The following is a 12,916-nucleotide window of genomic DNA, read 5'->3' as shown; positions in this document are numbered from 1 at the left end:
AGGCAAAAATTGCATTTTTTGCGAAAAATTTATTTTGAAGGGATTTTGGCCAACTTCCTGTTGCCTAAACTGGCTTTAGTGTGTAAATGTGAGTGTGAATGTTGTCTGTCTATCTGTGTTGGCCCTGCGATGAGGTGGCGACTTGTCCAGGGTGTACCCTGCCTTCCGCCCGATTGTAGCTGAGATAGGCGCCAGCGCCCCCTGCGACCCCGAAAGGGAATAAGCGGTAGAAAATGGATGGATGGGATGGATGCCTTTTTTTCTATTTGCAATCTTCTGAGGTAAATATCAAATTTTTTCCACAGGCTAATAATACATTTGAAAATAAAATAATAATGAATGAATGATTGATATGTTTGTCATTCTTGTTTGCCGTGGGTTCACAGTGTGGCGCATATTTGTAACAGTGCTAAAGTTGTTTATACGGCCACCCTCAGTGTGACCTGTATGGCTGTTGACAAGTGATTTAGGGCTATATAAGTAAACATTGATTGATTGATTGATTGCTGTGTTGGATCCGCTTTGGACTGGACTCTTGCGACTGTGTTGGATCCATTATGGATTGAACTTTCACAGTATCATGTTAGACCCGCTCGACATCCATTGCTTTGCTCCTCTCCAAGGTTCTCATAGTCATCATTGTCACCGACGTCCCACTGGGTGTGAGTTTTCCTTGCCCTTATGTGGGCCTACCGAGGATGTCGTAGTGGTTTGTGCAGCCCTTTGAGACACTAGTGATTTAGGGCTATATAAGTAAACATTGATTGATTGATTGATTGATGAACCAAACATTCAAGCCTTGAAGTAGCAAGAGAAAATGTGTGAATAAAACGTTAATTATTGCTCAGTTTGCTGGAAGTTTCCCGGAAGAGTTAGTGCTGCAAGGGGTTCTGGGTATTTGTTCTGTTGTGTTACGGTGCGGATGTTCACCCGAAATGTGTTGGATCCACTATGGACTGAACTTTTCACAGTATCATCTTAGACACGCTCGACATCCATTGCTTTCGTTCCCCTTATGTGGGCCTACCGAGGATGTCGTAGTGATTTGTGTTGTGGTTTGTGCAGCCCTTTGAGACACTAGTGATTTAGGGCCAAAAGAAATGAACATTGATTGATTGATTGATGTGTTTGTCATTCTTGTTTGTCGTGGGTTCACAGTGTGGCGCATATTTGTAACAGTGCTAAAGTTGTTTATACGGTCACCCTCAGTGTGACCTGTATGGCTGTTGACCAAGTATGCTTTGCATTCACTTGTGCGTGTGTGTGTGTGTGTGTGTGTGTGTAAAAGCCACAAATATTATGTGACACGCTGTTAGTATGGAGGAAAAGCGGACGTGACGACAGGTTGTAGAGAACGCTAAAGGCAGTGCCTTAAATGCACGCCCCCAATATAGATATCGGTAGAAATTCAGGAGAATGGTTGCCCCGGGAGATTTTCGGGAGGGGCACTGAACTTCGGGAGTCTACCGGGAAAATTGGGAGGTTTGGCAAGTATGAGTATTAGCAATGCTAAATTGATATTGCCTCAAGGGCCAAATTAAATTACACGGCGGGCCAGAGTTTGACACCCATGTTGTACATGCAGGAAGCAATTTGAAATACATATAAATGAAGAATGAAATACATACAAGATAAAGGTAACATCACTTTTTTCTTTACGGAAAACTTTTGTTGTCGAAGACGGCGATGAGCGGAGAGGACGTAGGGAAGGGCGGTGTCGCTCCCACGCCACCTTCGTACTTTGCCGCGAGTTCTTTCTTAAATACAGTAGCATTTCTTACCTTCTTCGTCAAAGTGCTGGCACTCACAATTGTCTTTGGCCCCCGTGGTGGATTATTTTGTAGTCATACTCGATTCAAAAAGCAGAGACTCGGTCACCAACACGTGGGATTTTTTTGATTGCGCGGAACGATACACGGAAAAACAGAGTAGTTTGTTGAGCTGTGGAATGATCGGGTATACAACAGTGATGTGCTGTCAGGGGAGGCAAGTGAGGCAGTGCCTCACCTGCCACCAGGTGGCTTAACCATGAAATGTTCCAAAACAAAGTAATAAAATAAAATAATTTTTAATATTTTTCTTTTGGTTTATGCTTTCTGTGTGATTTTTGTTTGGTTCCTGTATATTTTGATAATTTTCATGGTCGAATTCCACGTTTCCTGATCAAAACAACGCAGCATACAAGAAGTGAGGCAGACATAGGCGGTGCCTCCACGGCTACACACTGTGTATTAGGCGTGCGTGCGAGGGGGCGCATGCTCGTTGCCACGTGGAAAAGGCAGGTCTTGAGGCAGCAAGTACCTCTGCCTCAAGGTAGGGGGCGATATATTGTCAACTTGCAGTTCGATGCCTCAGCAGTACTCTGACTCGCCACACTGTGAGAAGTGTGGGCGCTCAAGCTAGCAGACACAGGTCTCTCTAACACAGGGGTAGGGAACCTATGGCTCTAGAGCCAGATGTGGCTCTTCTGATGACTGCATCTGGCTCTCAGATAAATCTTAGCTGACATTGCTTAACGCGATAATTATGAATAATTTCACTGGTGAACACAGTGCTAAAAATAATGTGCAAAATATAAAACATTCTCATGCATTTATATCCATCCATCCGTTTCCTACCGCACCTGTTCAAGACGTCGCATTAATGGTAAGAAGTGTTTTATGTCGCGATGCTTGCTGCGGGGTCGTTCTCCCAGGAAGGCAAACGGACTACACGGGACATGGCATTTAGGTAAAAACAAGAAAATATATATAAACAAAAATCGCTCACAGCGGAGGCACAACTTGGGCTAAAGAACAAAGCTAACGCATAAACAGACTAAGAACATAAATCAAACAAAACTTACTTGGCATGGCATGAAGCACGGAACTATGGCAAGGCATGAAACAAGTCAGCACAGGGCGACTGACTGGCAAAGACAAGCTTAAATACTGCCTCTGATTAGTGCTCGGGAAGCAGGTGAGCGGGCATTTTGTCCACCAGAGACAGGTGGACAAAATGAGTAACCAAGGAAACCAGACAAGGGAGTGGAAAAAAACAGGAACTTAAAGAGTCCAAAGGACAAACAGCACATGGCCAAACAAAAACATGATCAACAGACATGACATTTTATTTATTATTGGTTAGCTTCAGAATAACAATGTTATTAAAAAGAATAAGAGACTTATTCTACTCTAAAAATGTTGGTCTTACTTAAAAATGCACGCATTTAGTTGTATTCAGTGTTAAAAAATATGATATGGCTCTCACGGGAATACATTCTGAAATATTTGGCTTTCATGGCTCTCTCAGCCAAGAAGGTTCCCGACCCCTGCTCTAACAGAAGCCAGTCTTTTTTCTTTTAACTTTATTTATAACAAACATGGCATTTTTATTAAAGTAAGCCAGCGTTTGTGGGTGTTTTTTGTAAGATGCAAAAATATTGTTTAATTTTTTGAAATTAAAATAATCAAATGAATGTGTCTGCCAATATGGAGGATTATTTACTGTATCCAAGATGAAATACTTCTCTAAACTGGACTTTAAGACAAAATGAAAGTACGTTTTCATGGAGGATAACTATTGCTGCTTCAGTTACAAATACAGAAAGGTAAGATACACTCACAATACTTGATTTATTTTGTTAAAAGCAAATGGGACCAAAAAGTATTCAATAACAACTTTATTAAATACTTTTTGGAACCATTTATCATATCATAATATCATTGGGGTAACATTTTTATGAAAGCGAATAACTCCCTTTTTTTCCTACTACGCTAACGTGCAACATAAATCAACAATGACTAGAGCTGCACATATGAATTTAAGTTAAAAAAAAAAGAAGAAAAAAAAGTATGCATGCTTAACCTGGTGTTTAGTTCACCGCACGTCACTGGTATACAATAAACAAGAGGTTATAGAAAGTTTTTGCGTATATTTTTGTCAAAAAGCGAATCATAGACAAAGCGGGGCATACACTGCAAAAACAGAAATCTAAGTACCGTATTTTCCGCGCTATAAGCCGCACCTAAAAACCAAAAATGTTCTCAAAAGATGACAATGCGGCTTATAACCCGGTGCGCCTTATATATATATTAATATAAATATTTATTTTCATAGTTTAGGTTTCGCAACTACGGTAAACAGCCGCCTTCTTTTTTCCCCGTAGAAGAGGAAGCGCTTCTTCTTCTACGGTACGCAACCGCCAAGGTAAGCGCCCGCCCACCTGGAAAGAGGAAGCGCTTCTTCTTCTACGGTACGCAACCGCCAAAGTAAGCGCCCGCCCACCTGGAAAGAGGAAGCGCTTCTTCTTCTACGGTAAGCAACCGCCAAGGTAAGCACCCGCCCCCGTAGAAGAAGAAGCGCGCGGCTAATCCGATTCATTTCATTTGTGTGTTTCTGTAAAGACGACCACAAAATGGCTCCTATTAAAAGACACGCGTACAACGCAGAATTCAAACTGAAGGCAATAAGTCACGCAGAAGAACACGGAAATAGAGCAGCAGCGAGAGAATTGAACATAAATGAGTCAATGGTGCTTAGGTGGAGGAAGCAACAAGATGACCTGCACCAAGTAAAGGGAACAAAGCAAGATGGCAACAGTTGGAGGACAAACTGGAACAGTGGTTAGTTGAGCAGAGAGCAGCAAGCAGAAATGTCAGCACCATCACTATTCCAATGAAGGCAACAGCGCCAGCAAGCCAACTTCACTTGGATGATTTTAAAGGTGCTGCTTCTTGGTGTTTCCGGTTCATGAAAAGACGCAATCTCTCCATCCGCACACGGACTACTATTTCACAGCAACTGCCAAAAGACTTTCAAGAAAAGCTGGCTACTTTCCACGCATATTGTAAAAACAAGATAGCTGAAAAAGGAAGGCAGGATTCATGGAACTGCCGGACACTGACTCTGATGACTTCGACGAGACGCAGCCCGCCATTTTGGATGCCGTATTCGCCCAATTTTTTAATTCAGACACCGAAGAAGAAAAATTCGAGGGATTTATGGATGAGGAATAATTTCTGGAGGTGAGCTTTAAATGTTTATTTTGTGTGCTGTGACATTAACGTTCGAGCAAAGTTTGAGTTATTGATGTTGCTATTGCTCTGCAGTATTTTGAGTGTTACTATTGTTGTGATTGCACATTCGCACACTGGTTTGTATTATTAAAGTTTGACTGACCTATCTGACTTTTTTTTTGACATTCCCTTTAGCGCAGCGTGGGCGTGGCTTATGACCCGGTGCGGCTTATAGGTTTACAACGTTTTTAAATATGCCATTCATTGAAGATGCGGCTTATAGCGCGGAAAATACGGTAAGTTTAAATATCTCAAATAAGGGCGATATTTGCTTATTTTCTGTCTGATAAGATAATTCTTCTCACTAAGCAGATTTTATGTTAGTGTTTTACTTGTTTTAAGGGTTTTGCTCCTAAATTATTACAAATATTACAGCTTGTTGCTGATATTTTATGACCTATATTGAGTAAAACATACTTGAAACTAGAATATCAAAGCTGTGTCATCAACACTCAGAAATTTAAAAGTAATAATTTCTTACTTCAAGCATGAAAAAAATAATCATGATGCCGGGCGCATATCACTATGTCAAGATAATGGCACTAGCATTTACATAATTTAAGAATATTTGTCAACATATTGAGAAAAAATGTATTTTTTTTCCTACCAAGTTATTAGTGAGAATATTCTTATTTTAAGGTATTTTGGGGTTCATTGAAGTTAGCTAATTTTACTTGTTTTGGAAAGTCTTGACAAGCCGAATTTTCTTGTTCTATTAGCAGATAATTTTGCAAAGTTCAAATAAAATAACCCCTAGTTTTTATTTTTTTTAAATTCTTGTTTTTGAACACTGACTTCTTGCAGTGTAAGAAGACTTACTGTTGGAATACACAGCTTGCTGAGTGGGTTCCCATCCAGCAGGTAGGAGCCGTTGAACGTGACGTATTCGTCGTAATACTGCGGCGGCTGAGGTATGACGCTGCACAGGACTTTGCGCTTCTCCTCAATCTTCTTCCTAATGTGCAGAAACTCATAATAGGGATTGGCTCTCTCTGTCTGGTAGGGCTCGATCTCCTCCAGCTTGACGGACGCCACGATGGCAGCGAGCGACTGCTGACCTCCCCCCTTATGCTGGGCGGTAGGACTGGCTTGCGAGAAGGGTACCTTGGGCATTTTCCTCTTGCGCGGGTGCGGAACGTGCACGTCCACGTCCTCGTCCAGAGAGCGGATTTTGATCTTGGCTCCGGAGTAGTCAGACTCCTGGTCTCCGGACTGAGGGGAGGAGCTCCCTGAGGCGCTGCTACTCAGGTCTCCGTGACCTGTGGGCTGCATTGGCTCTTCAGCGGAGGACTCTGGTTTCCTGTCAGTGGGATCCGCCTCATTAGGTTCACAGTGGGACTCTGAGGGGCACTCTGCAACATGCTGCTCCTCCATCAAAGAACTCTGAAGGTTCTCAGGGTTCTGTTGGACATCAGACATCTCCTGATCTTTGTGCTCATGGCTTGTTGCACACGGCTCAATGTCCAAGGTCTCCGTCGGATCATTACAGGCGGCGTCACTTTCAGCTTCGGCTTTCTTGCCGTCATCATTATTCAGATCCAGATCCTCTTCAGGACATTTAGACTCAGTTGTGGGCTTGTTGGAGCCTGTAAAAGATTCTGTGGGGATGGGAATGTTGGTGCTGGTGGAGGCGACTGGGCTTCCTATCTCCTCCATCTTGATGCTCTCTGAGGCATTTTCCTCACTTTGGTGTTCTGCTTCATCAGCAGTCACCGGTTTGTCCTTCTGGTCCCAAAGCTTAGCGGAGTCCTCCTGCTGGATGCACGGGATGGCGTCCGTCGGCTGGAGGCTATTTGGGTTTGTGAGCTCTGATGGTTCCGTACAAAGAGATAATAAAGGTGGTTCAGAGTCCCTCTCAGTACTATCAATCTGTGAATTTTCCACACACGCGACGTCCCTCCGGATAAGAGAACCACAGTGTTCGATTGGGTCTGGTTTAGGACTACTATACAGAGTGACACTTTTACATAGAGGATCTCTGTTGGGTGTGAAGCTGCCAGCAGTGCCTCCACACTCAGTAACCGAGTCCGCAGCTGAACATTGCTGACTGACAAACGTCTCCTCCCTTTCACTTGACGTCTTCGTTGTGCACAGACCTGCTGGGTTGGGCTGAGTTTCAGCCGATGTATCCTCATCCAGGATGGCCCTGAGGCACGGAGACTCGTGTCTACCAGGAAGCGTCACCCTAAAGCTTTGCTGCACATCCGGAAGCCTGCTGCAGTCTTTATCCAGAGCAGAAGGCAACCTGGTGGCTTGAATGACGAGGGACGACTGCAGGAACGCAGGCTGCATATCGGCCGCCTCCGGGTTCATGTCGGAGTCGTACTCCATGTGCTTGGGAGTGAGCATTGTGGCCTGGCAGGAATCCTCAGAGCTAGCCACGGAAACCAAGGACACTGACCTAGACATGAGGCCACAGTGCTCGCCCTCAGGCCGTGGAGATCTGCTCAGACAGTTCTCCACTGCAGACATCACCTTGGCACTTATGGAGGGAAGGCTCTTTCCGTCCAGGGACACGGTCCTGAAGCTCGAGGCGTCCTTCAGGGGTTTGTCTCGGACGTTGACGTCTGAGGCTTCAGAGCTTTTGGAACGCATGAGCTCCTTGCTAATGCATGCTTCCGACTTTGACCTATCTTTTGGCCTGGATTTTCCGGGGTCGGCCAGGGGTCGCTGTTTGAGCCGCTCCCTTTCCTTCTGTTTGATCTTCTCCAGGTGTTTGCGGTGCCACTGCTCAATCTCCTGGTCTTTTAAGCTCAGCATGCGCTCAAAGCTGGTCTGCATCAGGTCGTCGTTGACGAGGCGTTTCTCTTTGGGCCTGCTGTCTCGCGTTCCAGAGGGTGGCTTGGATTTGATCTTTTCTGCGTCCGACTCACCGGACTTGGTCTTGCTGGTCTTGGCCAGCTGAGAGCGGTCCTTGTGCCTGTCCTTGTGTCTGTCTGAATCTCTGTCCCGCTCTCTCCGGTCCCGATCCTTCTCCGGCGTTTTTGCCACTTCCTCCTTTGATTTTGTAGATAAAGACTTTCCGCTTTCAGAGGGATAACCCTTCTTCTCTTCCAAAAGTAGCTTCAGATTGGAAGTGTAGGGGGGAGTCCCGTCTTTTAGTTTCTCTTTTCTCTTCCAGTCCTTTTCCTTGGTGCGATCAGATTTGTCAAAAGGCTTCGCTTTCTTTTCACAACTTGTGCGATCCTTGTCTCTGTGATCCGCGACACTATAATCTCTCTCCTGTCTCTCCCGATCTGAGCGTTTGTCCAGCTTATCTCGACATTTCCTGCCGTCTTCATGCTTCTTTGCCGTGGATAAAGACTTCAGTTTGTCGCTCTCCTTGTAGTTTTTATCACCGGGAGAGTGACAGGAAGTGGTTCCGGACCTCTCTTTTTCCTTCCAACGATCTAACTGATTCTGTGGTTCCGTTCTGTCCACGTGTTCAACTTTGGGCTTTTTTTCCTTGTCAGGATGCCTTTTTTCCATTTTTTCAGGCTCCCTCTCTTTTCCCAACAGCCTCTTGTCTATTTTCTCATGCGAGTTCCTTTCTGTGGACTCCAGATGTTCCTGATCAGCGGCGAGGGTGCTTACGGGCTTCTCCTCTGTCTCTTCTTTCACACTGTTGCTCTGTGGCGGCTCGTCCGGAATCCTCCCACAACCGTGGCAGTCGGCTCTGTCGTCACGCTCGCCAAGCTTGGAGTCTTTCAGCCTCTCCTCCCTGCGCTCTTTTTTTACAGTCTTGTCCTTGTCTCGCTCGTCTCGTGGCCTCTTCTCCTTCCCGATTGAATGTTTCTCCCTGGCGTTTTTTTCCTCTTTTAAAGGGGCGAACTCTGAGGTCCTCTGGAAAGAACAGTGCTCCTCTGATTCCCTTTTCACTGGCAGCGCTTCATCGGTCTCATCACTTTTGAAGAAGTTTTCTTTCCAGAACTCTCGGTCAAACTCCAGATTCCTGTGGCCGTCTCTCCTGGCTTCCTTCTGTCTGTGCCGGCTACGCTCTGCCTCGTATTCTCTTCTGTGTTTGTCTTTCTCCTTGTGTTTGAGTTTATGCTTCTTCACCACTTTGCCGTCCAAGTCACTTTTCCGCAAGACGCCTTCGCTGCCGTCTATGCCGTGTGCGATGTTGTTGGCATCTTTGTACGGGCTGGAATCTCGCTCGCCGTCTCTCTGGTGATGCTTGCTCTTCTCTTTGTGCTTATGGGCCTTAGTGCTGGAGCCTTCGGTGCAGTAGTCGGCTTCAGAGTAGTGGTTGAACTTGACAGCATCCACCGGACACGAGCTGTTTTCCTGTTTGAGTGGCGTGTGTTTGTCGGCCAGGCTGTTGTTCAGTTTGGGAGATTTCATGGAGGACAAGTGGAAAAGGTGCACAGACGTGTCGTCTTTGGGGCTGAAGGACATTTTGAAGGAATCTTCCTCGCGCCCCTTGTCTGTGCTCTCGGACACAGAAGAAAGCGAAAGGAGAAGCGTTTTACTGTTCTCCTTCCCATCCTCTTGGTTTTCCTTATTTTTATTCTGGCTCTTGTTCTTCCTCTTGATTTTGCTCTTGTCTTTTTGCTCAGCATTCTCCTTTTTAGACTTCACTCCTGTCTTGACGCTCTCCGAGCTCTGGGAACAGGTGGGGGATTCCCTTTTGTCGGGGAGGCTCTCCCTTTCGTCGCTGGACGTGTCCGAGCTGCAGTGCACTCGAGGTGGCTTCTGCTTTTTGGCTTTGGAGGAAACATCCTTCTTGCTGCTCTGCTTGCCAGCCAAGTTATTCTTATCCTTGTCTTCCTTCTCCCGCTGCCGCAGTTCCCGCCGCAGAATGTGTCGATCGTTTAAGGCTTTACTCAGATCCTCCTCTTCTTCCTCGTCTTTGAATTCGTACTCATCCAGGCCTTGCATGGACGACGACCTTGTGACCGGTTTCGCTTCCAAGTCTTTCTCCGTGTCTGAGTCGTCCATGTCTACGTCCACGCTGGATGGATTCACAGAGGGCGGGTCCTCAAAGTCTGAAAGTATAAAAAAAGGCTTGTTTTTGTGCAGTTCCATGCCACAATAATAAACATTTATCAACTAAGCATTAACTTAAGGGCATATGTTTTGTTTTCTGAGCTCATTATCATCAGGACTATCAATTGAATACGATAGATTTATAGCTTTCATTTACCTGAAGCACTGGTTCTCAAATGGGGGTACGCGTACCCCTGGAGGTACTTGAAGGTATGCCAAGGGGTACGTGAGATTTTTCTAAAATATTCTAAAAATAGCGACAATTTGAAAATCCTTCATAAATATATTTATTGAATAATACTTGAACAAAATATGAATGTAAGTTCATAAACTGTGAAAAGAAATGCAACAATGCAATATTCTGTGATGACAGCTAAATTTTTTGTGGACATGTTCCATAAATATTGAAAAAATGTTTAGAACTAAGTTCATGAATCCAGATGGATCTCTATTACAATCCCCAAAGAGGGCACTTTAAGTTGATGATTACTTCTATGTGTAGAAATCCATCCATCTTCTTCCGCTTATCCGAGGTCGGGTCGCGGGGGCAACAGCCTAAACAGGGAAACCCAGACTTCCCTTTCCCCAGTCACTTCGTCTAGCTCTTCCCGGGGGATCCCGAGGCGTTCCCAGGCCAGCCGAGAGACATAGTCTTTCCAACGTGTCCTGGGTCTTCCCCGTGGCCTCCTACTGGTTGGACGTGCCCTAAACACCTCCTTAGGGAGGCGTTCGGGTGGCATCCTGACCAGATGCCCGAGCCACCTCATCTGGCTCCTCTCCATGCGGAGGAGCAGCGGCTTTACTTTGAGTTCCTCCCGGATGGCAGAGCTTCTCACCCTATCTCTAAGGGAGAGACCCACACCACGGCGGAGGAAACTCATTTCGGCCGCTTGTACCCGTGATCTTATCCTTTCGGTCATGACCCAAAGCTCATGACCATAGGTGAGGATGGGAACGTAGATCGACCGGTAAATTGAGAGCTTTGCCTTCCGGCTCAGCTCCTTCTTCACCACAACGGATCGATACAACGTCCGCATTACTGAAGACGCCGCACCGATCCGCCTGTCGATCTCACCATCCACTCTTCCATCACTCGTGAACAAGACTCCTAGGTACTTGAACTCCTCCACTTGGGGCAGGGTCTCCTCCCCAACCCGGAGATGGCACTCAACCCTTTTCCGGGAGAGAACCATGGACTCGGACTTGGAGGTGCTGATTCTCATTCCGGTCGCTTCACACTCGGCTGCAAACCGATCCAGTGAGAGCTGAAGATCCCGGTCAGATGAAGCCATCAGGACCACATCATCTGCAAAACGCAGAGACCTAATCCTGCGGTCACCAAACCGGAACCCCCCAACGCCTTGACTGCGCTTAGAAATTCTGTCCATAAAAGTGTGTAGAAATATTTATTTATAGTTGAATCACTTGTTTATTTTCAACAAGTTTTTAGTTATTTTTATATATTTTTTTCCCAAATAGTTCAAGAAAGACCACTACAAATGAGCAATATTTTGCACTGTTATACAATTTAATAAATCAGAAACTGATGACATAGTGCTGTATTTTAATTCTTTATCTGTTTTTTTTCAACCAAAAATGCTTTGCTCTGATTAAGGGGTACTAGAATTAAAAAAATATTCACAGGGGGTACATCACTGAAAAAAGGTTGAGAACCACTGACCTGAAGAGCTGTCCTCTTGGTCATCTGAAAGTGCAACCTCCCCTTTCAACAACTGTTCCAACTCCTGTGAGTCGGCCACATCCACAGGACGCTCCCCACACTTGTTGGCCTGGAAGGCGTTCCCGCCGTGACGCAGCAGCAGCTTCACAATCTGGATGCATGGTAGACAGGACGCCGTCATCAAATGCGTTCTTGTGTACGTGACACTTTGCTTTTGTGGCGTCTTACATCTTTGTGGCCGCTGCTGGAAGCGTCATGGAGAGGCGTGTCGTCGTCCAGACCCTGCGTGTTCACCTCTGCACCGGCTGCTATCAACACCTTGGCCACGTCGTAGTAACCCAAATTGCATGCTTCATGAAGTGGAGTCCAGCCTGGTGATTACAACACATTACCTACACATCACATAATTTTCTAACATCTGAGTGCAAGGCAAAATCCAACAACAATGCCTGTTTAAACCAGGGGTGGCCACACTTTCTCTGCAGGCGAGCTACTTTTCAATTCACCAACTCGAGAGGATCTACTTCATTTATATATATAATTTATATTTATTTATTTATGAAAGAGACATTTTTGTAAACAAGTTAAATGTGTTTAATGATAATACAAGCATGTGTAACACATATAGATGTCTTTCTTTCACGAAGACAAGAATATAAGTTGGTGTATTACCTGATTCTGATGACTTGCATTGATTGGAATCAGACAGTAATGATGATAACGCCCACATTTTCAAATGGAGGAGAAAAAAAGTTGTCCTTTCTGTACAATACCACATGAAAGTGGTTGGTTTTTGGCATCTAATTCATCCAGCTTCCATACACTTTACAAGAAAAACATTGGCGGCAAATTCCGTAGCTTGCTTGATTGACATTCACGACACCCGAGGGTCTTGTGAGATGACGCTGGCTGCTGCCAGTTCATTATTATGAAAAAATGAGAGAGAGGAAGGCGAGAAACACTTTTTATTTCAACAGACTTTCGCGCCGTCCCTTCCATCAAAAATCTAAAGGCCGACTGCACATTTCCTATCTTCACAATAAAAGCCCTGCTTCATGCTGCCTGCGCTAACAAAATAAGAGTCTCGGAAAGCTGGCGAGCACAAGTGATGTGCACGCCAGCTTTCTGAGGGATCGCTTGTGCACGCCAGTTTTCCGAGACTCTGTATTTAGTTAGCGCAGGCAGCATGAAGCAGGGCTTTTATTGTGAA

The 12,916-nt window shown here is 45.3% G+C and overlaps 1 protein-coding gene across 2 annotated transcripts in view; it reads right to left on the bottom strand.

The window, feature by feature from the left end:
• The window catches only part of ankrd12 (ankyrin repeat domain 12), a 101,601-nt gene that overhangs the window by 12,020 nt on the left and 76,665 nt on the right, over positions 1 to 12,916 (bottom strand). For both annotated transcript variants that reach the window (XM_061919680.1, XM_061919681.1), the window contains 3 exons: positions 11,935 to 12,077; positions 11,707 to 11,857; positions 5,877 to 10,024 (listed from right to left, as the gene is read on the bottom strand). In XM_061919680.1, the coding sequence (XP_061775664.1) occupies positions 5,877 to 10,024; positions 11,707 to 11,857; positions 11,935 to 12,077 (4,442 nt within the window). The remainder of the gene's footprint in view (positions 1 to 5,876; positions 10,025 to 11,706; positions 11,858 to 11,934; positions 12,078 to 12,916) is intronic.

Source organism: Nerophis ophidion, linkage group LG14, assembly GCF_033978795.1.
Source record: "Nerophis ophidion isolate RoL-2023_Sa linkage group LG14, RoL_Noph_v1.0, whole genome shotgun sequence".
Taxonomy (NCBI): Eukaryota; Metazoa; Chordata; class Actinopteri; order Syngnathiformes; family Syngnathidae; genus Nerophis; species Nerophis ophidion.
The sequence above is the reverse complement of the archived record's forward strand: the minus strand, read 5'-3'. Positions and strand labels throughout refer to the sequence as shown.